This window comes from Delphinapterus leucas, chromosome 15 (assembly GCF_059928025.1).
Source record: "Delphinapterus leucas isolate spDelLeu-1000000601 "Yukka" chromosome 15, BTC_Dleu_Yukka2, whole genome shotgun sequence".
Lineage (NCBI taxonomy): Eukaryota > Metazoa > Chordata > Mammalia > Artiodactyla > Monodontidae > Delphinapterus > Delphinapterus leucas.
This window is the reverse complement of record NC_143143.1, coordinates 34410055-34435790: the sequence shown is the minus strand read 5'-3', so window position 1 is coordinate 34435790 and position 25736 is coordinate 34410055. Positions and strand designations below refer to the sequence as shown.

General features: G+C 55.0%; 1 protein-coding gene across 5 annotated transcripts in view; it reads left to right on the top strand.

Annotated features, from left to right (window-relative positions):
• Positions 1-25736, top strand: part of MGRN1 (mahogunin ring finger 1) — a 58945-nt gene that overhangs the window by 29999 nt on the left and 3210 nt on the right. For 3 of the 5 annotated variants that reach the window (XM_089896218.1, XM_022594779.3, XM_022594781.3), the window contains 12 exons: positions 505-622; positions 8257-8323; positions 9006-9055; positions 10723-10770; positions 12039-12107; positions 13421-13580; positions 17159-17268; positions 19631-19696; positions 21143-21369; positions 21931-22030; positions 22337-22382; positions 23752-23850. In XM_089896218.1, coding sequence (XP_089752344.1) covers positions 505-622; positions 8257-8323; positions 9006-9055; positions 10723-10770; positions 12039-12107; positions 13421-13580; positions 17159-17268; positions 19631-19696; positions 21143-21369; positions 21931-22030; positions 22337-22382; positions 23752-23850 — 1160 coding nt within the window. The remainder of the gene's footprint in view (positions 1-504; positions 623-8256; positions 8324-9005; positions 9056-10722; positions 10771-12038; positions 12108-13420; positions 13581-17158; positions 17269-19630; positions 19697-21142; positions 21370-21930; positions 22031-22336; positions 22383-23751; positions 23851-25736) is intronic. The other 2 variants (XM_022594780.3, XM_022594782.3) reach the window with 1 other exon arrangement.

The following is a 25736-nucleotide window of genomic DNA, read 5'->3' as shown; positions in this document are numbered from 1 at the left end:
GCTTCGTTTGGAATAGCAAGATGTTGGCGACCACCTGGTGTCCACCAGTGGGGGCCTGGTTGAATCAATTAGAGTAAAACCGTGGTGGAACCCATGCAGTGTCCCAAGAACACGGCACCTCCATCTGTGATGAGTGTGGGACAGCTTCGGGCACACAAGTGGTCGGAGCAGATTGTAGGTGGACTGCTGTTTGAATATTAAAGAAGAAACACCTGCTCATACAGGCGTGATTATGCCTCAGCTTTCCCAGGAGTGACACACGGGTTGTGGACGGGGCAGAGAAGCAGGTGGCTGGGAGCACGCGTGAGGCCGGGGCTGGGGGTCACTTTGCACTGTGCATTTTTGTACTGTATTCATTCAAAAATGTCAACAAACCATAAAAGCCTAGTGGAAAGGTGTAGCCAAGTCTGGAAAGGTAACAGTAATTGGGCAGGTCTGGGCTCTGGGAGAATGGGATGCGGCAGAGAGTTTGTCTCACTGTCCTTTCTCTCTCGGCCCTTTCAGGTACACCCCCAAGAGCCCGGCCCTGCAGTCCGAAACTGTCCACTACAAGCGGGGAGTGAGCCAGCAGTTCTCCCTGCCCTCCTTCAAGATCGACTTCTCAGAGTGGAAGGATGATGAGGTAACAGCTTGGCTGGGCCCCCCTTTCCCCTGGCCCCTCCCCGAGTTCCTTCCCCTGGAGGGGGGCAAGCACAGTGGGGCCTGTTCACTCAGATTCCTCACATGGTTGATAAGTGTCGGGAATGGCTGCCGACCAAGGTCTGTGTGCCCAGTCGGGGTACCTGGACTGTGGATTGTGGTCGGTGCAGGCATTGGCTGGACTGGATGATCGTGGCCGGACGGAGCAGCAGCAGTTAGAAGCTCCGTAAGGCTCTGATGTGGTTGTCAGGGCCACGGGGCTGCAGCGTGGCAGGATGCCTCCCACCCAGTGGTTCTGTAGCTAAGGACAGTGATTTACACGACGTGGAGGGTGCTCACTGCAGCTCTGTCTGTAATAGTAAATTGGAAACAATCTACATGTCCATTACGGAGGTATCGCTTGGTTCACTGACATCATGGGAACCCCCTGTATACATAATGGGGGCACCATAGTCCAGCTCCGTTCTGGGATGTCGTGAGCCTTAAAGTAGCTGACAGAGCTTATGTCTGCTGTACATGCTGATGTGGAAGCACCTCCTGGGCTTGGAGAAGAGCACATTACAGACAAATACCATGTCATCGCACATATGTGGCAGCCACAGATGTGCACAAGACCACTTCTGCAGGTACATGTATGTGTACATAATCCTTGAGGAAAAGCCAGAGAAGATTCCCCGTCAAGCTTAAGACAGTGGTTATTTCTGCAAAGGAGCTTGGTATAAGGGAAACACACACATACACACTACATGTGTACAGTGTGAGTATCAATACTGTGTACACCCCTGAATTATTTTGTTTTTTTTTAGAAAACCAGGTTATTAAGGTAGAGTTTATATATCATAAAACTCACCCATTTTAAGTGTTCAATTCAGTGATTTTTAGTAAATCTGTGATCACAGCCATGACTACAATCCAGTTTTGGGATGTTTCTATCCTCCCAATAGGATCCCTCATGCCCTTTACAGTTAATCCCTGTTCCTGCCCCAGCCCCTGGCACTAATCTGCTTTCTGTCTCCCTGGATTTACCTGTTCTGGACATTTCCTATGGATGGAACTGTACAGTATGTGGCCTTTCATGTCTGGCTTCTTTGACGTAGCTGAATTCTCTATAGTTTTTTTTGACAGAGGGTAGTCACGTCTTACGTTACTGAAATACATGAGTGGGAAGGATTGGAGGTAGCAGAGTATAGTGTGGTGTGGGAATTGCCAGGAAGGTTCTGGATCACGGGTATGTCAGACGGTGAAGGCCACGCCCTGGTAGTTACTCCCGGCCGCGTGTGCTTGCTGGTCAGAGCGCTTTGATGTCGAGCAACAGGAGCCCCCTCTGTTTTACCACGTGAGAAGGGCAGGTCTTCTGGAAGCCGGGTGGGGCCGTCGAAGTCAAAGGCCAAGCTGAATAGCAGTCCTGGGGGCCCCCTGCCCACAGCCCCGTGCCATCAGGATGGTTCCGTCCCCGCGTGCACACATTCCCGGTTCAGATGCCCGGCAGGTGCATCTGGTCCCATCCACCCTCCTGTGAATGGGATGGGGCAGCTCCCCTAGGGCAGAGGGGCTGGGAGGGCAGGTGAGTGGGTGCCCCCACCTATGGTGACTGCGGGGCGGCTGGGCTGAGGCTGCACCTCAGCTTGGTGACCTCTGAAATAACCCAGTCTTGGCATTTTGGCCCTGAAACGTCCCCTGTGCGTTTGCAGATGTCCTGTATCACCAATGGTTTGGGTCACTTGTCCTGAACGCACACCTGACTTGTAAGCCAGTCTTGGGTGCTCCACGAGGGCACCCCCTTTGCTCCTTCAGCGCATCAGGGAACCTGCGTCCTCGGCTTGTCAGCATGTGGCCTGGTGGGCCTGTCCAGTGTTGTTATCCTGGGACCCCGTCCTCATCTTTGCCTTTTCTGATTATCACTTCAGCTAAGATGTTCTTTTTGGGGGGGGGTGCACACCACACAGCTTGCAGGATCTTAGTTCCCTGACCAGGGATCGAACCTGGGCCCTCGGCAGTGAAAGTGCAGATTCCTAACCCCTGGACCGAAAGAGAATTCCCACTAATATGTTGTTGAAATCAGCTCAGTTTTTCTTACAGGTGTTTTTATTGTGATAGAATACACACAATATAAACTTACGTCAGTGACAGTGCATTCATAATGTGTGACCACTGGGCAGTTCCAGGACGCTCTCATCACCCACAAGGAAGTCCTGCACCCATTAAGCAGTCACCGCCATTCCTCCCTCTATTACATGTATTTTTATTTATTTATTTATTTTTTATTTTGAATTTATTTTATTTTTGTCTGCATTGGGTCTTCTTTGCTGCGCACGGGCTTTCTCTAGTTACGGCGAGTGGGGGCTACTCTTGGTTACGGTGCACAGGCTTCTCACTGCGGTGGCTTCTCTCGTTGCAGAGCACGGGCTCTAGGCACACGGGCTTCAGTAGTTGTGGCACACGGGCTCAGTAATTGTGTCTCACGAGCTCTAGAGCGCAGACTCAGTAGTTGTGGCACACAGGCTTAGCTGCTCCGCAGCATGTGGGATCTTCCCGGACCAGGACTCGAACCCACGTCCCCTGCATTGGCAGGTGGATTCCCAACCACTGCGCCACCAGGGAAGCCCTATTACATGTATTTTTAAATGGAAACTTCATCAGTCGTTACTGTAGCTAGGAAACGGCTAAGATTTGCCATAAATAGAAGGTTCTGGAAGTTAAGCTGTATGGAGAGCAGAAGGATGCTGTTACGTCCTGGCATGACGTCCTTGCCAGCTGAGGGCATTGAAGGGGGTGTTGGTAGGTGTTAGAGATGTGACAGACACTCTGGCACCAAACTCAGGTTTCTCCTTTATACCAGGGTTTCTCAGCCTCGGTGCTGTTGACATTTGGGTCCTGGGTCATTCTCTGGCAGAGACTATCCTGTGCTCTGTGGGATGTTGAGCAGCCTCCCTGGCCCCTGCCTACCAGGTGTCAGGAATGTCCCTTGCTGCAATTGTGACAACTGAAGACGTCTCCAGACACAGCCAGGCGTCCCTTCAGCTGCAAGCATTGTGCCATCAGAGGCCTAGCCATCCTCCCTTTTTTTTTAGCCGTTTTCCCCAGATTTGCCTATTTAAAGATTATAACAGTAATGTATGCTTATAGTAAAATGTTCTGAGTACACAGAATCTGTCAAGCAGAATGCTCCCAGTTCAGTCTCCTTTTCCAGAAGTGACCACTTCTGACCATGTGGGGTGTATTTTCTAGACTTTCTCCTGTATGCATTTGTTTTTTACAAAAATGCAGTCATACTGTACAAATATTATTTTGTAGCTTGTTTTTTTTAAAACAACTTATCGAGACATAATTTGCATACTATACAACTCACCCTTTTATTTATTTTTTTGTTTCTGTTTTAATAAATTTATTTATTTTGTTTATTTATTTTTGGCTGTGTTTGGTCTTCGTTGCTGCACGCGGGCTTTCTCTAGTTGTGGTGAGCGGGGGCTACTCTTCGTTGCAGTGAGCGGGCTTCTCATTGCGGTGGCTCCTCCTGTTGCTCTGGGCGCACAGGCTTCAGTAGTTGTGGGACGTGGGCTCAGTAGTTGTGGCTCACAGGCTCTAGAGCACAGGCTCAGTAGTTGTGGCGCATGGGCTTAGCTGCTCCGTGGCATGTGGGATCTTCCCGGACCAGGACTCAAACCCGCGTCCCCTGCATTGGCAGGCGGATTCTTAACCGCTGCACCACCAGGGAAGTCCCCAGCTCACCCTTTTAAAGTGTATAATTCGGTGGTATTTACTATATTCACAGAGTTGTATAGCCGTCACTACTGCCTTACCTCCAGAACTTTTTTGTCATCCCCAAGAGAAACCCTCTACCCACTAGCAATCACTCCTCATTCCTCCCCCAGCCCCTGGCCACTGCTCATCCACTTTCTGTCTCTTTGGATTTGTCTGTTCTGGACATTTCTCATAAACAGAATCAGACACTATGTGACCTTTGGTGCTGGCTTCTTTCACTCAGCATCATGTCTTCAAGGCTTGTCCAGGTTGTCGTATGAATCGGTGCTTTATTTCTTTTTATGGCTGAATAACATTCCACTGGATGGATGGGATCATATTTTGTTTAGCCCTTCATCAGCTGATGGACATGTGGGTTGTCTCCGCCTTTTGGCCGTCATGAATGATGCTGCTGTGAACATTTGTGTGCAAGTCTTTGTGTGGATGTATGTTTTCATTCCTCTTGGTTGCAGTTTGCTTTTTAATTGAATTTAAATTAATTTAATTGTAAGACTTTTTTAGAGTAGTTTAAGGTTCACAGCAAAATTAAGAGGAAGGTATAGAGGTTTCCCATATGCCCCCTGCCCCACACATGTGTCATTTTCTTTTCTTACTGCACCATGATGTGGAGTCTTTCCAGGTCAACACCTACAGATCTCCTCGCGGCTCGTGGGGCTTCTTTGCAGTTTTCCCACTAGCTCCTCATGGGCTTACATTTATTTCAGTCAAAGCCACGTCCCCTCCTCCCCCACCCCTTGCCTTTCCCCTATTTCCCAGTGTCCATCTGACCTAGGCCTTGCAAAGACCCTCGTCCACGGCTCCTCTGTGACAGCAGAGCCTGAGGGGAGCCTGGACGGGACTCCTGCTGCCGTCAGCTGCTGCTCTCTCTCCTGACCTGGCTACCTTTTTCCCTAAGAAAGCCTCACTCCCTGCATTAAAAATAAGTGTCTCCTGGGACTTCCCTGGTGGTCCAGTGGTTGAGACTCCAAGCTTCCACTGCAGGGGCGCGGGTTCGATCCCTGGTCAGGGAACTAAGATCCCGCATGCTGCCTGGCGTGGCCAAAAACTAAAAAGCGTCTCCCTCAGACTCTCTGGGAGGGTGGAAGTCTCTGTCCTCTCCCCGCGTGCTTGGCTCTGGGGCGTGACTCATGTGCCAAGCTCTGGGGAGCAGGAGTCTGGGAGGAGGTGGTCCTTGCTCCCTAGGTCCCTGTACTCCCAGGGTTTCCCCCCCACCCCTAGGCCCTGGTGTCTGGGGAGAGCGGGGGTCATGGTGCCCTGTCGTCTCCACCTCTGTCCCTGGCTCAGCACCGCGTCTTCTGTTGGGTTTGCAAGTCTGTTGGACAAATGTCACGTGTAGTGTGCTGCCCTGTGGTCTGGGCACTGAATGTTCGTGGGAGGTGCCGGGAAGGCTGCTGCGGCAGAGCCTTCAAAGTGGTGTCTGTGTCGGGACTTCTTTGGTTGCAAGTGACAGAAACACCTTAGTCTGGCTTAAGAAAAGAAAATCAGGAACTAATTGGCATAGATTCTGAAAAGGCTGGGTGTCTGCAGGGGCCCGTGTCATCAGGAAGGATGTGCTCCTGCTGAGCTGGCCTCGCTCTCTGCTGGGGCCCTGCAGACCAGTGAGAGGTGCGGTCCCCGCCTGCGTCCCAGAGTGCTCAGGTAGACATACCATCCTCTGGCCAGGCCACACAGTACCAGGGTAGGAGAGAAGTTGTTCCCACATTTCCTCAGGGAAAGTCGGGGTGCTGCCACCTGAAAAGTGGGACAACAGTCATTTGCACCTTTGCAGTAGGGTTTGGACAGGAGGCCCCAGGTGGGCCAGGCTTGATAAGAGCAGAGTCTCCAGGACAGAAGTACCAGCGGCATCCAGGAAGCAGTGATGGCCTTTCCCAGGAGCTAGGAGGACACAGGTGGGCGAGGCCTGGAGGCAACCCTGGCTCTGTCGCTCTGTCTATGAAGCATCCAGCAAGTTATGCCACCTCTGCGAACCTTGCTTTCCCATCTGTCAGCTGGAAATAGAAACAGTCCCTCCCTCGCAGGTGGCCGCAGGGGTCCATGAGGTCGGGGTGCAGGGTGCTTACTTAGCCAGGCTGTCCATCGTGAACCCGACGGCCAGCCGGGCAGGAGCCCCCGTCACACCTCCCCAGACCAGTGTCTTTTATTACACCCGTCAGCTGGTGCTGAGGCAGCACTCAGTGTGCAAGAGAGAAAGAAAATGCAAATCACTGGCAGCTCCTCAGAGCAACCAAGTCACCACGTCAGTGCTGACGACTATATTTCAGCAACAGGCCGGAAGCGTGGGGGTGGCAGGGCCCGCACTGCTCCCCGTCCAGCTCTTGTCACCTGAATAGCTCCCCTCCTGGGCCTGATTACAGCCTGGGAAGGGCAGCACCTGCTCATCACACCCACCTCAGCTTCGTCATCGTCGTCATCGTCATCATCGTCATCGTCATCGTCGTCACCGGGGTAACTGCGGGATGGTCGTTGGCAAGATGGCTCCCTGTTCCCTGGCTCGGTGTAGGGAGGGCAGAAGCAGGCGTGTGGGAGGCCCCTGGCCCCGGGATAGCTGTAGAGGATGTGTGACTCCTGTCTCGGGTGGTCACCCCCCCACCCCGTGGGGCACCCCAGAGCAAGGCAGGAGCAGGGAAAGTGGGTCCCTCCCTCTCCCAGGTCCAAGTTTTGGTGGTGCAGCCCTTCTACCCTGAGGCTGTGGGTCCTGGGTAGGCCTGGACACCTCTCCGCGTGTGGATCTGTGCGCACACGTTCCTACTAAGCCCCGTGCCCTGGAGTCCCTACCCGACGTGGTCCTCCTGGGCCAGTTCCCTCCTCGGCTCCCGCTGCCTGAACACAAGCAGCTCCAGTGGCTGGTGCTCACTGCGTGCTCTCTCGGCCGCCTGCTCGGAACTTTTGCGTTAGGATCGGGACCTGATGCTCAGGTTGTAGAGCCAGACCCGAACCTGGCAGTGCTGAGTATGCCCTGTCCCAGCACTGGCCCCGGCCCGGCCCTGCCGCCCACCGATGGCCAGGGACCCGCTGGGCACCCTTCCCGTGGTGGGTGTGTTTGGCTGAGCGCCTCTGCCCCGCAGGCTCTGTGTGACCTCCCCGCGGTCCCCACTGGTGAGCAGATGTGGAAGCTGCACCTGAGTGGACACGTGGGGAGGAGCGTGGCCTGCAGCCAGTGGGCAGCAGGGATCCCCGGAGGGACTTAAGCAGGAGGAGAAGGAAAAGTGAGAGGAGGTTTCTCCGTGAGCTCGGACAAGCCACGTGGTCTCTCCTTCACGTTGGTTCCATCTTTGTTGGGGCCGAGCTGGGTGCCTTTCTTCACAAGGTTAGACGCGGGATCTCCGTGGGACCCGGCACTCCTGTGCCTAGGGGTCCACCCAGCAGAGTCCAGCAGAGGCAGCCCCGCTCAGCACAGCCGAAGTGGGGCCTGGTGTCTGTGAGCAGGTGAATGGGTGACAGTGAGGTCTGGCCAGGCAGGGAGTGCTACTCGGCCTTAAGGGGGAGGCGCCTGCAGCGTGATGATTCTGCCTGAGAGACACCAGACACAAAAGACAGATACTGTGTGCATCCATTTCTGTGAATGTCCAAGGGTCGGCCCATCTACAGACACAGCAGCATGGAGGTTCCAGGACTGGGCTGGGCTGGGAGGCCCGCTGAGGGCTGGCGAGGACGTTCCAGGAAAGATGGTGCTGATGGTCGCGTGACCGTATGGATGTACTTAATGACACTGAGTTACACTTCTTTTAATCTGCTTTACCACAAAGAAGAAAAGCGTGCCTGTCTTGCCTCAGCTCTGTCACCTCGACGCCTCCTACTCATCCCATCCGCTCCCTCCAGCTCAGTCTGACTGTTGTCACCTCCTTTTCTCCGCAGCTGAACTTTGACCTGGACCGGGGCATGTTTCCAGTGGTCATCCAGGCTGTGGTGGATGAGGGGGATGGTGAGTGGCCTTTCCCTTCGGTCTCCCTTCCAGGCGTGCACACTTGGGAAAAGGCCCTTCTCACCCCAGTCAGCCGGGTCCGGGGATCTCAGTCCAGAAACAGCGGACGACGTCGGCTCAGCCTGCTGGGCGGGCTTGGGGCCGAGGGGCTCAGGCGCTGAGCGCTCCGTCTCCTGCTGCTGGTGCCGTCCCTGCGCCCCTGTGGCAGAGCCTGGCTCTCGCGGCGCTGACAGTGGCAAGACAGGCCTCCAGTGCTGGTGTCCACCCTGCAGTGGAACGATGAAGGCTGCCGGTGCCACGCTGACCCCTCGCTACCTGCCTCCTCCTGCCAGTCCTGCTGGCCTCTCCTTGCCCCTGCTGTGGGCTGTGGGGTCCCGGGCGAGGGTGCAGACACCGGAGCACTGCCCGGCCTAGGCTTGTCCCCATGCCGAGTGAGACGGGAGCAGAGCCAACCGTGAGCAGCCAGCAGTGGCTGCTTTGGGGCCGGGTGAGGTGCTCAGGTCGGAGGGAGCTGCAGGCAGAGGAGGGCGAGGCAAGGACAAGACCTCAGTGGGTCCTCAGAGGACCAGGCCCTGCCTGCAGGCTGAGAGCTGGGGACGTGCCAGCTGGAAAGAGGAGGCCTGGGGCGGGGGGCCAAGGGTGGTGGAGGCCGGCTCTGACCACTCTCCTCTCTCCCGGGCAGGTGTGGAAGTGACCGGCCACGCCCACGTGCTCTTGGCCGCCTTTGAGAAGGTAAGTGCCATCTTGCTCCTGATCGTGCAGCCGACTCCTCATTTGTCGTCGTATCCTTCATGCAGTAGGTGCCCAGTAAATGCTGGTGGGGTGGACGAGGGTCTGCCACCTGCCTAGTACGGTCCTAGACGTGACATACATACTCTCCTGGGGTCCCCGAGTTGGGGGTGCCCCGCATATAAAGAGACCATTTACATGGAAGGATTCATTTACTACTACCTTTTTAGTGTTACGTGTATTTGAACTTAGGTGTTTGCCCTTTTTTCCACCAGACCTGAGTCCCCAGGCCCCTGACTGTCCATGATTTGTGGCCGTGTTTATGGTGTGTGGTGGGGGTGTTGGCTGGTGGTGAGGACAGTCAGCCCCACCACTTACTCTGCATTAGGGTGTCTCGGGTTCTAGGGATGGTCCTCTCACCGGGGTCCAGACAGTTCCATGCGTCCGTCCATGCAGCGAGCGAGGGCCAAGCTGTGTTGGGACAGGGTCCCTGGTCACTGAGAGCCCTGCCAGAGAAGTGGGGTGTGTCCCCTATTTGAAAAGGCTACGGCTGATCCCCACCTTGTAGTGTTCCTTGATGTTGGTCGGCACTGTGCAGTTGTGCTTTTAGCACCGGCCTGTGGCCCAGGTGGACGAGGAGCAAGGACCTCACGAGGAAACCAGTCTCAGACCGCTTGTTCTGGACGTCCTTCCAAGCCCTGGCTTCCTCAGCCCAGGGTGTACCTGTAACCCCGAAAGCCTTAAGTGCAGAGCCCATCTCCTCCCTGTGATCTGGGTCTTTCCAGATGCCCCAGGGGGTCCGTGGAGCTGGGCCTGAGGCCCCTCTGGTGACGTTGGGTCTGTGCTCTCCCTGGCCTCCTGGGGCCGTGGTGGAGGTGGCCCTCTCCATCTCTGAGCTCACCAGCTGTGCTCCCCAGGCCGGCCTTGTTGGAGGAGATGGTGACTATTTACCATCTGTGTGCTCTGGCAGGGCGATGGGCCGTCACTGGCAGACACTCCATTCTGTGCTTCCAGTGTAGAGTCCAGTGAGAAACTACCTTATTTTTGGAGTGCAGCATGCTAGAAACTTCTGTCAGAACCCATCAGCCTTACAGAAAATGCCAGGTGCTGGTCTCAGTGGACTCAGAAGGAGTATTTGGTGAGCGAGAGTTCAGATCTGGTACCGTGCTTAACTGTGTGGACTCGGAGCCGTGTGCCTCCCCAGGTACCACCAGACGCATTTGCTCTATCTTGTTCTCACGGCTCTCAGAGCTTTGGGCCTTCCTGGTACGTAAGGCAGTGATGTCCTTGTGCTGTCTTCGCGATTTGACCAAGCCCTTTGAGGGCTGGAGCCATCTGTCTTAGTTCTTGTCATCCAGGTGCTGCTTCTTGCAGCTGGGGAGGTGCCTATCCATTGTCAGAACTTGGCTGATGGTGGTGAACTTGAGTGTTCTTGAGAACGACCCAGGGAGAGTTGGGTTTTGTAGGTCAGGGTGGGACCCAGGAGGCGATATTTTTAGAAGATTTTCTGGGTAGTTTCGAAGCCAGGTCAGAGGACCACAGTTGGAGGATCCCTGGCCTGTCTCTTGAGTCTTTGTGTGGCCCCTTGTTTTTTCAGCCGTAGATGTGGGTTGACCGACGACGGGCCTTCAGCATGGCCGAGTTAACCTCTCTGTCCTTCTTCCCTGCAGCACGTCGACGGCAGCTTCTCTGTGAAGCCTTTAAAGCAGAAGCAAATCGTAAGTCCATCAGAGGAAATACCGTGAGCCCTTTTGATTTAAAAGACAGGCGCACACATGTGACCCAGTGGTCTCTGTGGATTATTCTCCCCGGGCCACCATGGCCACTGTGGAAGTAGCTGGTGACACCACTACTGTGGGCCCTGGGCTCCGGGAGTCAGGGTTGGGGTCACTGGGTGTGTCTGCGTGTACTGCATACCCACCACGTACCTGCATTGACCATCGTAGCCAAACCTTGTCCAGCTTGAACCGAGTGAGTGTTCAGTAAACAGTGAGTGTTCAGTGAATGAATGGACAGATGGAGGAAGAAGGGAAGGAAGGGAGGGAGGGATGGAGGAAGGGAGGGAGGAAAGAAGGGAGAAACACTGCAGCCTCCCCTCCTCCTCACAAATTGCTGAAATCACCTCTGTGTTGGGCAAAGACTTAGATTGACTTAATCCATATTTGAGAGAAGGATGGAATATCTTGGAACCAATGGGAGCTATAGACCAGTACAGCCTTTCTTTGGGGTCCGTAATTCCATGGTCTATCACCAGGAAGAATTATCCCTGGTGGCCTCCGACTTAGGTACGTTCTGTGAGGATTTAGCGGACAGGGTCCCCTGAAATGAGCCTGGAGACTGATTTAACAGTGGCCATGGTGGGGTCTGTCTCCAAAGCTGTGATTATCAGATTATCCTGTGTGTAGCTGCTCAGGTGTGTCAGCCACAACCCGGGAGTGGTGTTGCTGAGTTTTTTAAAAGAGGGGTTGAGAGAACTCTGGCAGGTGCAACACCTGGAGGTGGCAGGAGGGCAGGAGACCCCAGTGATGGTCTGGGCACTTGTTTCAGGAGAGCTGACCGGCAGGGCCGTGGCTCTCAGGAGGAGTATCTAGCCAATAAACTGTGGTCAGCTCGAGGCCTGACTCTGGTCACTCTTGTGGGGCTGGTGACAGGAGGGTCCAAGGTCATTTTCCTCTGGGGTTGGGCACAGTAAGGTGGGCAGAAGATGTGGTCGCCAGGTCCGGGTAGAGCTTGGCTCCACGCCCTCCGGGGCAGGCAGAACCTGGGCCCAGCCCAGTGTCCTTGATACCAGTCGGCTGGGCAGGTGACGGTTCTCCCTGCCTGTCTCCAGTAGTGCCTGCTCCCTGGGGGTGGGGCTAGACAGAATCGCCAACCACACCTGCCCCCAGGACCCGAGCCCGGCACCTGGGAGGGGTTGTCGGGAAAGGTGGGTGCAGAGGAGCCGTTGAGTTGGGAGCAAGTGCCCAGACACCTCTCTGCTCTCCAGGTGGACCGGGTCAGCTATCTGCTGCAGGAGATCTACGGTATTGAGAACAAGAACAACCAGGAGACGAAGGTGCGTGCTTGTGGCACCAACGGGCCAGGCTGGCCGTGCTCCCCTGTGCTCCTCCCAGCTGCTCGGAGGCAGGCCTGTGGGTGACCTGCTTGGGGCCCCTGTCCTGGCCAGGGCCCTGCAGGTTGGTGGCAGATGAGCCAGTTCCCTGCTGAGCCTTCCCCTGGAGACCCCAGGCCCCCAGACTCCATCATTTTTCCTTAATTTCTAGAGTTAGCAGAGTCTGTGGGACATTGTCCTTTTTCCAGCAAATTCACTGGCTTGTTACCATCACTGGGCAGCTGGCCATCAGGGCAGCATGGGGATGCCGGACCCCCTCCTACTGCCCCCTTCCCCGGTGCAGCCTTGGCCTTTCCCTTCTCTCATCAGCAGTTGAGCCCGCGCTGCACCCGTGGGCCGGCTCGCCTTCCAATGCCTGTGACAGGAGCCTGGTGGTCCACAGAGCCAAGGTCTGGCACAGCCAGGGAATTAGTCCATGCCTTTGTCATTGTCTGAAGACACAAATGAAACTGCTGCCTTTTTTAAAAACCTCTGGGGTCTCAGGCCAGCTTCCGTGGTGGCTGGAACTGGCTGGATGCCAAGTGTTCTCTGCCCAGGTCATGTTTCTGCATCAGAGGTCATCTGACTTCTCATAGAGGGCCTGGTAGTTATTGCTGTCGACCTCTATGGCGCCTGTCACTTCTGTTCATCTGTCTAGCACTGCCGGGATCATGCAGAAGCAGCCACAGACATACAGAAACACAGGGGCAAGGCTGTGTTCTGGTAACACTTTGTTTCAGAAGCAGGCAGCAGGCTCGACTTGGCTGATCCCTGTTTTAGGCTGTTGCTACCTCTTGATCCAGAAGCTAATTTTGTTTTCCAGAAGGTGCCATTACTTAAGGAAAACATTTCAACAAGTTAGACTTGCCTGATTTATTTGGGGGGGGCGGCGCACTGCACAGCTTGTGGGATCTTAGTTCCTCGACCAGGAATGGAGCCCAGGCCCCAGCAGAGAAAGCACAGAGTCCTAACCATTGGACTGCCTGGGAACTCCGTTGCCTTGTTCTTGTTGTTGCTGTTTTAAGCAAGTAAATGGGCAGCCTTGGCAGACACGAGTCTTCCCACATTTCCTCTTTGGTTCTGGGGAGTAGGAGACCCAAGATCTCTCGATTTGGGGAGGTGTCTTGGGCTAGGTGGGCGTCCTGCTCTTTGGTGATCTTTCTCTGCCCCTGGGGCTTCCCTTTGCCACCGCAGCCCCAAGGGGAAGTGGGAACAGGAAGGCCCCTGGCCTCTGGCCTCGGGAGCCACTGACCCTGGGACCCTCGGTGTACCCATAGCCCTCAGACGAGGAGAACAGCGACAACAGCAACGAGTGTGTGGTGTGCCTGTCGGACCTACGGGACACGCTGATCCTGCCCTGCCGCCACCTGTGCCTCTGCAACTCGTGCGCCGACACGCTGCGCTACCAGGCCAGCAACTGCCCCATCTGCCGGCTGCGTGAGTGGGACGGGCGGGCGGGCGGGCGGGGAGACGGGCACGGTGGCAGACGTGGGCAGGGACATCCGTGGCGATGGGGTGGCGCCGTCTGCCTCCGGGGAAGTCAGATGCAGGGCAAGTATCCAGGAGGGGCTGCAGGGCAGTGTGTGGGGTGAGCTGCACAGAAGTGATCAGCAAGTCAGATCTTTATTTCAAAGAGTATGTGGGAAATATTTTGATAAAAAATTATAATAAAATGAAAAGTGTGGTGGGTGTAAATGATCAAGGAGTTAAATTTGGTTTCCTTGAGCATCTGGACTTTCTCAGTCAAAAGTTGTCACGTTGGGGGAATTCCCTGGAGGTCCAGTGATTAGGACTCCGCGCTTTCACTGCTGAGGGCCCAGGTTCGATCCCTGGTCGGGTAACTGAGATCCCACAAGTGGCGCATACGGCGTTAAAAAAATAAGTTGTCATGTTGGGCCTAATTCTGAACAAAATATTCATCCTCCAATAGAGAGTAAACATTCTCAGGTTGTAGGTCCTGCTGGTGGGTCAGCAGTCCTGGGCCCGGTTCCTGCTGGTCCTGGCAGGGACTGGGTGTGAGCGTCAAGAGCACCCTCCTATGGGAGCTGCAGGACATTTTCTCTGAGGAGATAAATGACAGCTTTTTTTTTTTTAGCATAGACAAAGACTGTCAGATTTACTGTCACTTTCAGAAATAATGTATTGGTTGATTTAAAACTCCAAGTGTGAAAATATCTCTTTATTGCTACATTTAGTTCTTAGGTTCATGACTGTTCACTATAAAACTCTCTTTTGTTGAGTAGTCTATGGCTACGTTAAAATTATGCTTCACAGCAATTAATCAATATACACGGCCTTGGGAAACCCTGGGGGAGAAAAAGAAAGTGTGTTTTAAAAATAATAAAGCTTAGGGAGTTCCCTGGTGGCCTAGTGGTTAGGATTCCCGGCTTTCACTGCCGTGGCCCAGGTTCAGTCACTAGTTGGGGAACCAAGATCCCGAAAGCTGCACACCGAGGCAGAAAAAGACAAAAGAACAAAGCTTAGGTTTATCATTTTGTTTAATGCAAATTGATCTTTGTAATAAAGTGTTCTTTGCCCTGTGTTTAGCATACTCAAAAACCTAACTTAGATTCAGTGAGTCTCTGTTGGTAACATGTTATTTTACTTTGTTTCTCAGTTTGATTTCTTTAGTTGTTTTTAGTGAATTGCATTCCAGGTTAAAGGTATTCCTTTGTTAGTATATACAGTAAGAGGAGATAAAGGGAGGGCATTTTGAAGGCATTTGTTCTAATTAAATCGTATTTTCATTTTCAATAATAAGTTAATACTCTTTAATATCTCATGGACTCTTACTTCACAACCAACTTACTTTCACAAAGCAAATTCTTTATGCATTTGAAAACTAGAATATAATTGTGGTTATCTATTTCATCAGCTATATTTGACTGAGTAAAATTCCTTGTATCTGAGAATTACTGTCTTCAGGAAATCATTCTTACTATTTGATTCCAAGAAGGTGTCGTGCTTCCTTTGAGCTTCTGGCTTACTACGGGGAGGAATCTATTCATGTTGTTTCTGTTCTTTTTTTTTTCCCTTTAACCTTATTTTTAAATTTTTTATTTCTTCTAGTTTTATTGAGATATAATTGACATACAGATCTGTATAAGTTTAAGATGTATAGCATAACGATTTTTTTTTTTTTTTTTTGCGGTACGCGGGCCTCTCACTGTTGTGGTCTCTCCCGTTGCGGAGCAACAGGCTCCGGATGCGCAGGCTCAGTGGCCATGGCTCACGGGCGCAGCCGCTCCGCGGGATGTGGGATCCTCCCGGACCGGGGCACAAACCCGTGTCCCCTGCATCGGCAGGTGGACTCTCAACCACTGCACCACCAGGGAAGCCCAGCATAATGATTTGAGTTACATACATCACGAAATGAATATCACAATAAGTTTAGTGAACATCCATCATCTGATATAAAGAAATGATAGAAATTAAAGAAATTAAAAAAAATTTGTGTGTGTGTGATGAGAACTCTTAGGGTTTTCTCCCTTAACAACTTTTATGTATAACACACAGCAATGTTAATTATAGTTATCCTGTTGTACGTTACATCCCTAGTACTTATTTATCTTGTAACTCGAAGTTTGTACCTTTTGACGGCCTTCATCTAATTCCCCCTCCCCCCTCCCCACCTCTGGTGACCACAAATCTGACCTCTCTATGTGTGTGTATGTTTGTTTTTGAAGTGTAACTGACCTACAACACTGTGTTAGTTCCTGTTATACAACATAATAATTATTTTCTGTACATTTCAAAATGATCATTACAGTAAGTCTAGTTATCGTCTGTTACCATACAAAGATATTGCATAGCTACTGACTATATTTCCCCACACTGTACATTTCATACCCGTGACATTTATTTTGCAGCTGGAAGTTTGTACCTCTTCATCTCCCTCACCTATTTCTTCCTCTCCCCACCCATTCTCATCTGGTAGCCAGATGTTTGTTCTCTGTATCTATAACTCTTGTTTCTGTTTTGTTATGTTTGTTCATTTATTTTGCTTTTTAGATTCCACATGTACGTGAAATCATACAGTATTTGTCTTTATCTGACTTACTTCATTTAGCATAATACTCTCTAGGTCTATCCATGTTGTTGCAAATGACAAGATTTTATTCTTTTTTTATGGTGTATATACATATACAATAGTCCATTGTATATACACCACATCTTTATTATCCATTTGTCTGTTCATGGGCACTTTGGTTGATTCCATATCTTAGCTATTGTAAATAATGCTGTAGAGAACATAGGGGGTGCATCTATCTTTTTTTTTTAAATAAATTTATTTATTTATTTATTTATTTTTGTATGTGTTGGGTCTTCGTTGCTGCGCATGGGCTTTTCTCTAGTTGCGGCGAATGGGGACTGCTCTTCATTGCCGTGCTTGGGCTTCTCATTGCGGTGGCTTCTCTTGTTGCGGAGCACGGGTTCTAGGCGTGCGGGCTTCAGTAGTTGTGGCTCACGGGTTCTAGAGTGCAGGCTCAGTAGTTGTGGCGCACGGGCTTAGTTGCTCCGCAGCATGTGGGATCTTCCCGGACCAGGGCTCGAACCCATGTCACCTGCATTGGCAGGCAAATTCTTAACCACTGCGCCACCAGGGAAGCCCCTCTGCCCATTTTTTAATTGGGTTGTTTGTTTTGATGTTGAGTTGTATGAGTTCTTTGAATATTTTGGATTTTAACCCTTTATCAGATATATTGTTTGCAAATATCTTCTCCCATTCAGTAGGTGGACTTTTCATTTTGTTGATAGTTTCTTTTGCTGTGCAAAAGCTTTTTAGTGTGATATAGTCCCATTTGTTTATTTTTGCTTTTGTTTCCCTTGCCTGAGGAGACATACCCCTCAAAATTTTACTGAGACTGATGTCAAAAAAAAATACTGCCTTCAACTCAGAAACGTGGCTTGTCCTGGGATTGCTGCGGGGTGGGTGGGTGGTCAGTGTCCCCGAAACTTGGAGGGTCTCAGTGGTGCTGCCCCTTGCCTCACATGACCCTGTCCTTCCACCACAGCTTTCCGGGCCCTTCTGCAGATCCGGGCAGTGAGGAAGAAGCCAGGAGCCCTGTCCCCCATCTCCTTCAGCCCCGTTTTGGCCCAGAGCATGGACCACGATGAACATTCTGTAAGTGCCTCTTCCTTCCTGCATTGGAGGGTGTGGGGGTAGAGACAGGAGGGGCCTGGAGGAAGCCCCTGCCTACTGTGCAGGGCCCGCCTTCATGTTAGGACAGTGCCTGGCTCCTGGTGGGGCTGGTCTGGTGGGAGCCAGTAGGTCAGGAAGCCCTGGAGGTGTGGCCAGGAGGAGGCTGCCCAGGCTCTGCCCTCAGGGTGGTGCCAGGCCAGGACCCAGACTATCTGGCCAGCACCCCTGCCTGCCAGCTCTCTGGGCCTCTGGCTCACCTGCCTGGTCCCGACGGGCAGCTGTGAAGATGCGTGGGTGATCCAGGCTGGGCCCAGTGAGCTCTGGCTGCCGGATGGCGTTGCTTTTGCCAATAGCAAGAGCCTAAGATGCAGGTGACCCTTCGCTGAGTCTGAAGGGTCGTGGTGTCGTCACCTCTGCTCCACCAAGGTGACCTTGAGAGAGAGGTGGGCAGAGACAGAGATGGGGAGGGAGAGACACAGAAATGCAGAGACATGGAGAGACAGATACGGAGAGAGAGAGAGAGACAGACAGATGGGGATGAGGTTCAGAAGGGAGATGCTGAGAGATGGGCAGACAGGGAGACACAGAAAGAGATGTGGAGAGACACACAGACAGGGTGGGGTTTAGGGGGTCGCTGAGGTGGGCAGGTCGGGGCAGAAGGACCGAGGACGGACAGGGGTAGGCCCGGCTCCCGGCTCCTGGGTCCCAGCTGGCTTTGAGCATTGTCAGCCAGTGAACCTATTTTCTGGGCTCTCAATTGAGGTTGTTTGGATCCAGTGATTCTTAGAGGCCCTGCCAGCTCTCTAAAAAGGAAAAAGCGGGCTTCCCTGGTGGTGCAGTGGTTAAGAATCCGCCTGCCAATGCAGGGGACACGGGTTCAAGCCCTGGTCTGGGAAGATCCCACATGCTGCGGAGCAACTAAGCCCGTGCGCCACAACTACTGAGCCTGCACTCTAGAGCCCACGAGCCACAATTCCTAAAGCCCGGGCACCTAGAGCCCATGCTCTGCAACAAGAGAAGCCACCGCCATGAGAAGCCCACGCACCACAACGAAGAGCCCCCGCTCACCACAACTAGAGAAAGCCCACACACAGCAACAAAGACCCAAAGCAGCCAAAAATAAATAAATAAATAAATAAATTTATTTTTAAAAAAAGTAAAAACAAAAAGGAAAAAGAGCCAAAGCCCTCTGGATTGGCATACCCACAGAGGGCGCCTGCCCCAGGCCAGCAGGTGTGATGTGTTCAGCCCAGCATTTCTGAAAATTGGACCAATGTTTAAAAGTCTAGGAATTTTCCTTAAGACTCAGATTTCTGGCTTCTCTTTCAAAATCTGAAGGTGTGGTCTTGCTGCTGGATCAGGAGCAAGGCTGCCCCTCAGGTTGGGGTGCCCGTCACCCCACTTCTCCCGGGCCAGCCACACTGTTTAGCCTGTGAGGCCCATAGGCATCAGGGCTTCCGGCTCTGAAACCAGGCCCTCAGCCATTTAACAGTGGACTTGTTTTCAGAACAGCAAGTACTTTCTCCAGCACCATGTTTTTGGTGGAGGGAAAAACAGTACTGAGTTGTTCCTGACCCCGAGAAAGGAGCTTTGCTATTCCACGGAGGGTGGGCTCAGGTGGTGGGTTTTTATTGTCGCCTCTCCGGGTTTCTGCCCTGGCATCTGAGGGTCAGGCAGGATCCTCCCATGTTTATCCTTCTTGTCCAGAGAGCTGAAGTGCCTCCCACAGTGCAGGGCAGCCTGGGGCTTGGATGGTAAGCTCGCACTCCAGAGGGCCACCGCCTTCCTCTCTGGAGGTTACAGTCCCAATTAAGTGGCCCTTGTTCTCTGCCACATTCCCTGCACGAGCAATTTCCACGTAGTACTAGAGTCCAAATTGGGCATTTCCTCCAGTGAGTCTGTTAAGATCGCTGCAGAGTGGGGGTCATCGGGGGCTTTAGCCCCACCTTTAGGAGTTAGACTTGGTGATGAGTCAATGAGGCTGTGCTGGGACCTCCAGGTCCCTTCCCTGTGCCCAACCAGGCCTGCTTGTGGGGAGCGCTTGGCCACTGTCAACACCTGCCCTGGCCAGGACCTGCTGCTCAGGGTGACCCAGACCATGAGTGGCCGCTGCGGACGGGGATGGGCTCTTCCAGAGCTGCAAGGATGTGCAGGCGCAGCCAACCCAGGCCCAAGGCAGAACCCATGCTCAGCCAGGTCCCCACGATTTACATGCACGTAGAATTTGCGAAGCGCTGGCTCATGGCACACCTGGAGACCAGCAGACCAGGGAGACCCCAGCCAGCCAGCTCCAGCGCCGCATGGGGGGTGGCAGCGGTAAAATCTATGATTTTTATCTTGACAGTGTCCCTTTAAAAAATCAAAGTCGCACCCTGCCTCACTGGCCAGCAAGAAACCTAAAAGGGAAACAGTAAGTGTGTTTGGCCCTGTGGCTACGTCTTTGCCCTGTGCCCTGATTATTGTACCAGTGACAAGAATGGGAAGTCACTTTCACCCCAGGCTAACGTGTTCTGTTCATTTAATCTGTCAAATCCACTCTCCCCAGTCCCGGCGTCCCTGCCCAGGAAGGGAGTTTTGTGGAACAAGCAAAGCTCAAGGTCTGTCGGCAGAAAGCCCCGGGCGCCCCTTCTCGCCAGCTCTGCTTCTGCCCGTGGTCTCCTGATGCCCTGTTTCCCTTTTTTTTCTTGCTGGCAGTGGAATGACGGAGGCGGAACTAAGGCTGCCGCTCTTGTTGCAAACGTCCCTCGTGCTTGCTCGCCCTGCATCCCTGCTCTGCGGGCCAACACTTGTATTTCTCACGTTTTTCCTGCATCTCAGGGAGCAGACAGCATGTGGCGGCTGGGCCGGGCCTCTGCCTGGGGCCTCCGCTGAGCCCCGGGCCCCTTTGGAAAATGGTAGAGGGTTGGGGTCACTGAGGGTCAGCCTAGACAGAGAGGTTTTCTCCCTGTTTCGAGGGGCAAGGGGTGGCTTGGGACAAATGCAGGCACCGTGGTCCCAGGGAACCCAGGAGGTGCTTGCTGAGGACAGAGAGCACCACCTGGCTCCTCTGCCTCCCCCTGGTCCCTAGGGGTCACTCTGTCACCTCCCTGAAGGGCAGCTCCCTTCCTTCTCACAGGTCAGCCGGGCAGGCAGGAGTCCCATGTAGAGAGCGTTGCCCTTCACCTTGTTCACGAGAGTGAGGGCAGGCGGCTGCCCAACCCCCCGGCTTGGGAGGCCTAACATCTCCCTTTGCCTTTAACTCTAAAGCAAGACTCAACCTATTGATTGGATCTACTCCCAGAGAGGGTGAGACTGGTCCTGAGGAGGTGCCTGTTAGGCTCCCCGGAGCCCATATCAGCCCTGCAGTTGCTTGTCCGGCCCAAGGAGGATCTCTAGGCTGGGTCCCCGTGTTGGGCAGGTCCTCCTGGCCTAGGCCACACACTCCCACCGGCTTCTCCCGCCTCTGCCATGGCTTTGCTCCCCTCCTGCCCCTGCCCCTGCCCCCTCCTCTCACTAACACCTCTCTCACTCTCTGTGCCCACCAGGCGGGAGCAGAAAGCCAGGTAGGGGCTGGCCAAGGCCCTCTCTTCCTCCATCCTGGGCACCGAGTGGGCCAGTTGGGTGTCCTGGGCTGCAGCTGATGGCCAAGGGCGCCCTGGGCAGGGGTGTCCGGTGCTGCTCTGGAGTTCTTGGCGCCCCTCTGAGGGAGGGGGATATGAGTCTCTGGAAGGTGGAGTGGACAGGAGATGGTCAGAGAGCAGGTTCTGGGGAGCAGACCATCCCTGGGGTGCCAGGCCGGCGTCTGGGGCTCTGTGGCCCATGGGCAGTGGGCAGGGTGCCTGGCCGGCCCGTCCCTCACCTGCTCCTGTCCCTGCAGAGCTCCGACAGCATCCCGCCTGGCTACGAGCCCATCTCCCTGCTCGAGGCGCTCAACGGCCTTCGGGCCGCCTCCCCAGCCATCCCCTCGGCCCCCCTTTATGAAGAGATCACCTATTCAGGCGTCTCAGATGGCCTGTCCCAAGCGAGTTGTCCACTTGCTGGGATCGATCGGATCATGGAAAGCAGCCTCCAGAAGGGCAAGCTGAGGAGCAAATCCCCCGACAGGTGAGACCACCGCCGGCAGCCCCCTGGGGAAGGTGTGCGGGACCCTCCAGGTACACCTCATCCACCTTGTTTGTGCCCCACGAGCCAGCCCTGGCCTTGCTTGGCGATTACAGGATCGTCATCACTGATGTAAGGGACTTTCGAGGGCCACATGCCCAGGGGCTGGGCAAGGGTCAGTCCTGGTCCTTTGGACACTTGGAGGTGCCAGCGAGCAGCCCTGCTGTGTTTAGTCTTTGCTCAGACGTGTGCTGGTTTTCTAGAAAAGTATAAAGAAGGCACAGGTTCTATAAAACTCCCACAGCCCCTGCGCCTTATACATGTGACAAAACAACTCCAAAGATACAAAAGGACGCATGGGTCTCTCCTGCTGTTGCTCAGCCCTCACCCCAAGCCTATACCATCGCGGTTCCCCTCTCCCCTGCACACAGCGCCGTGTGCAGGCTGCAGGTGGAGGGCCACCTACTCCCCAGGCCTAGCGCACATTTGCTGGCCCAGCTGGGGCGTTGGCTTGGGTGGGGTTGGCGTTGCTCATCCTCTGTCCTCCGCCCACTCTGTCCCCAGCACCCTGCGGTCCCCATCGTCCCCCATCCATGAAGAGGATGACTCGGAGGCCCCGCCCCCGCCGAGCGGGGCAGGGGTGGCGCTGAGCAGCTCCCCCGAGGTGAGGCCCCTGCCTGCCCTCCTCAGGCATGCCATTGCCATTTGTCCTTCCATCCCCACGCTCCACCACTCCCTCGCGCTTGTTGACCTTGGCTGCTGTGACTTCCCCCAGCCTCCGTTTCCTCATCTGTCAGGTGGGTGCTGTTGGGTGGAGTCCAGCGAGGGCCGTAGGAGGAGCTGTGTGTGACACACCCAAAGGCGCCGCCTGTCCTGGACCCGACTCACCCTGTGTCCTCCCCGGCCACCTGCAGCCTGGTGCCCAGCTGTCAGCACCAGGGTCCAGGCATGTTTTTCCTTTGTTTCCTAGAGCTTTATAACGGAGGAGGTTGACGAGACTTCATCACTAAAGCAAGGTGAGCCCTCTCCTCCCTGAGGCCCTGGTGCTCCCTGCCCGGCAGGAAGCGGGGCCTCCAAGTCTCTTCCGGAGGTTCCTCCAAGCTGTGTTAGTTGCCCTCCTGGGACCACACACTTTGGTTCCTACACGGTCTCATGGAAGACAGCCCTGGGCCGCTCCTGGTTTTCCCTCCTTAACCGTCCATTTAGTGGTAGCAGCCCTTTTTCTTCCCGCCTGGATCATTCTGCCCATGGTCGGTGCTCCATGCTCCTGGGCTTGGGCTGTGCCCCTCCCTCCAGGGCAGGGTCCCACCGGGGTCTCTGGGCCTTGCCCAGGCCTGGGGTAGCCGATGGCCGGTGGGTGCGCAGCTCAGCCAGGCCCCTCCCCGGCGTGTTCCCTGTGTAAGGGGCCTGGTGCCCCTCCTGAGCAGAGGTTTAGCACTTGGCAGCCCCCTGGGGTCCAGTCCCAGCGCCGCTGCCGGCACTGGCTGTGAGTGGAGAGGTGACGGGAGGTGGGAAGACGCTGTTCCTCTGCAGTCCTGGTCTTTCCTCCCCGTGTCAGACAGATGAGGAGACTGAGGCTCAGGGTTGGTGTCGGGGGAGGCCCAAGGCCCTTTAGTTGAGAATGACAGAGCCAGGGGGTGGCCAAAGTGTGGTCAAGGCCCCCAGAGCAACCTGCAGCCACCCTGGCGCTGTGACCCCCTCCCTGCTGGGTGGCCCCTGGCCAGTGCTGCGCTGGGTGACCCATGTCTGCCTGTAGGCCGCTGGGCAGGGCCTTGGGCCTGGGCATGGTGCCAGGGTTAAGGTGTCCCCCAGGAGCATGGTGGTGTCACTTCCCACCCGGCGTGCAGGGCCAGGTCCCTCTGCCTCTCAGGCCTAAGCTTCCCCACCTTCCATGGCTGTGGCTCCTTCCCACCTGCACGTAGCATGTGCCAGGACTGGGGGCCCTCCGGAGGCCCTGTCACAGGATCCAGGTCCCTCTTCTGCCTGAGGGGATGCCCCCACAAGCACAGTGCAGGTCCCGGGCTGAGAACTGATGTGTGAGAGAGAGGACACCCCCCTGTTCCCCCTCATGTGAGCTCCCTGCTGCGGGCCTGGGGGTCAGAGGGCTGAGCACCCACCTGCCTGTCCAGGAAGATAGGAGACAGTCAGATCTATTACCATTCCATGTTGTCTTTTAAATGTGGGTATGTGATGTTTTTATGATAAAAAACAAAATAAAGCCCCACGCTGGTGGGTAGGAGAAAAGGAAAGAGAAAGAAAATAGACACCTACCTCTGGGTCCTGGGAGAGCAGAGGGGGAGTCAAGGGTGAGGTCTGGGCCCCAGGGTGGGGTCTGGGGTCCCAGACTCCTGCCTGCCGGTCCCCAACCTGCCCCTTCCTCTGCAGGGAGCCGGGTGCCGTCTATCGAGAACGTCCTGCAGGACGGCAGCCCCGAGCCCTGCAGCCGAGGCCAGCCCAGCGCAGCTGCAGACATCTACCTGCCAGGTAACGGCACTCGGCCGGTGGCGCTGGGAGCCTGCCAGGCCTGGGGGAAGCCCACTTCCCCATCCCTGGCTCTGAGCGCACGCTCCTTCCATTGACCCCCAAAGCACGGCCAGGCCCGGATTACACAGTCACCCTGCAGCCCCTGGTTCTTTGGGGCAGAGCCTGTGCCTGAGGCCCCTTTTCATCCCGGAGCCAGCTCAGCCTCAGGAAGGCAGAAAAGGCTTCTTGTTTAAGGCCAGGCGGGCAAATCTGGTCCCACTGCCACTGCCGTCTTCCTTCATCCCTGGGCTGTGCTGGGTGCCCCAGCAGCCGGGCCTCTGCCCAGGCAGCTGAAGACGGAAACCTCCCCGCTGACTGCAGGCCTGGCGAGGGCCAACAGGGTCCACCACTGGCCTGGGACTCACAGGCTCCCTGGTCCCGGGTGAAGCAGCACGTCCAGGCCAGGGCAAGGGACACAGGCTGGGGCACTAGGTGCCAGCGAGGCCCAAGGGCAGCAGGAAGGGGTCTTGCGTCTCCTCGCACCCCTTCCCAGGCCCCCACCTAGGGCCCTGTGGCCTTAGCTCTGCTCTCTGCTCCTCTGGGTCAAGTCCTGGGCTCCAAAGACGGGACGGGAGTTGGGGTCTCTCAGACGCTTGTGCCCAGGCCTGCTGGGACACCACCTGAGGTTTCCGGAATCAAGATAAAAAGCCACGTTGCCCTCAGAGCCTGGCTGCTTCCTCATGGCTGGGAAGCCCCTTCTCCTCACCCCTACCTGTCTCGGGAGCCACCACTGCCTGGTCCCCTGGCCTGGGCATTGGGGGAACTGTGATGTGCTTTGGTCTGGAAGGGCCTCTTGTTCCTGGGCTTCTGGACGAGCAGCGGCCTGTGCAGACAGAGGGTGTGGTTAGAGGACAGCGGGTCCCCAGGTGTGAGGAAGGAGGGCACTAGTTGGTTCGTTGACACACATGGGCCTACCCAAAGGAACCCCTGGGTGAAAGCTGTGTCTAGGACCTTAGATTAACACAGGATTCCAGAGGACTTAGTATATCATGAGGATGAAAACCTGGTCGGGGGCTGAGGGGCGGTCAGGAGAGGGACTCAGCTTCCTAGAGCCCTGAGTGAGTCCTGACCCTGCAGGCAGCCCCTGGGTGTGGGTGAGGGCACCCTGAGTGCACGCAGCCTCTGCAGTGCCACCCCTCACTTCCCACGCCTCGAGTGGCCCACGGAGTGTCCAGGAGCTCAGGACAGGCCACAGCCAGCTGGCCCAGCCCACGGGTGAGAGCGGGACCTCTGGCTGTCTGGACCCCCCAGCGCATGTCTCGGGCCTTCTTTAGGTCCACACTGGGGGTGGAGGCAGTCGGCTTTGGAGGTGGTAGAGGAGAGGCCACAGAGGCCAAAAAGCTGGCTGTGGGGCCTGACTGGACAGCAGGGTGGGGCTGGTTCTCAATGCCAGAGCAGAGAGGAGGCTGCACGTGGGTGTCCTGTACCCCCTCCTCACAAGCATGGCTGCTTGTACCTGGGGGGCAGGCAGGGGTCCTCGTGGACACACACACCTCTGAGTCGTCCATTCCCACGCCTCTTCCTCTGTTCTCTCCGGGCTTTTTTGCTTAGCAGAGACCCTACACATCTTCCACATCAGTGTGTGTGTTTAAGAATGCACACACGCAGGGATCTCCATTCTTTTTAACAGCACCGCATTCTCTGGCTGGATGGAGCGTGATTCAGTGAATCTTAGTGTATCCCATAGATAGGAAGAAAGGAGATGGGGGCAAATCCATAAAATGGAGAAATCCTAGATGTCCGGCATCCCAGCAGCCCTGCAGGGTGGGGGCCCTTTCTGGGCTCCGCTGTGCCCAGCCTCCAGCCCTGCCCCAGCTACCTGCATCCTTCCCTGGGCTGGGTTCCTC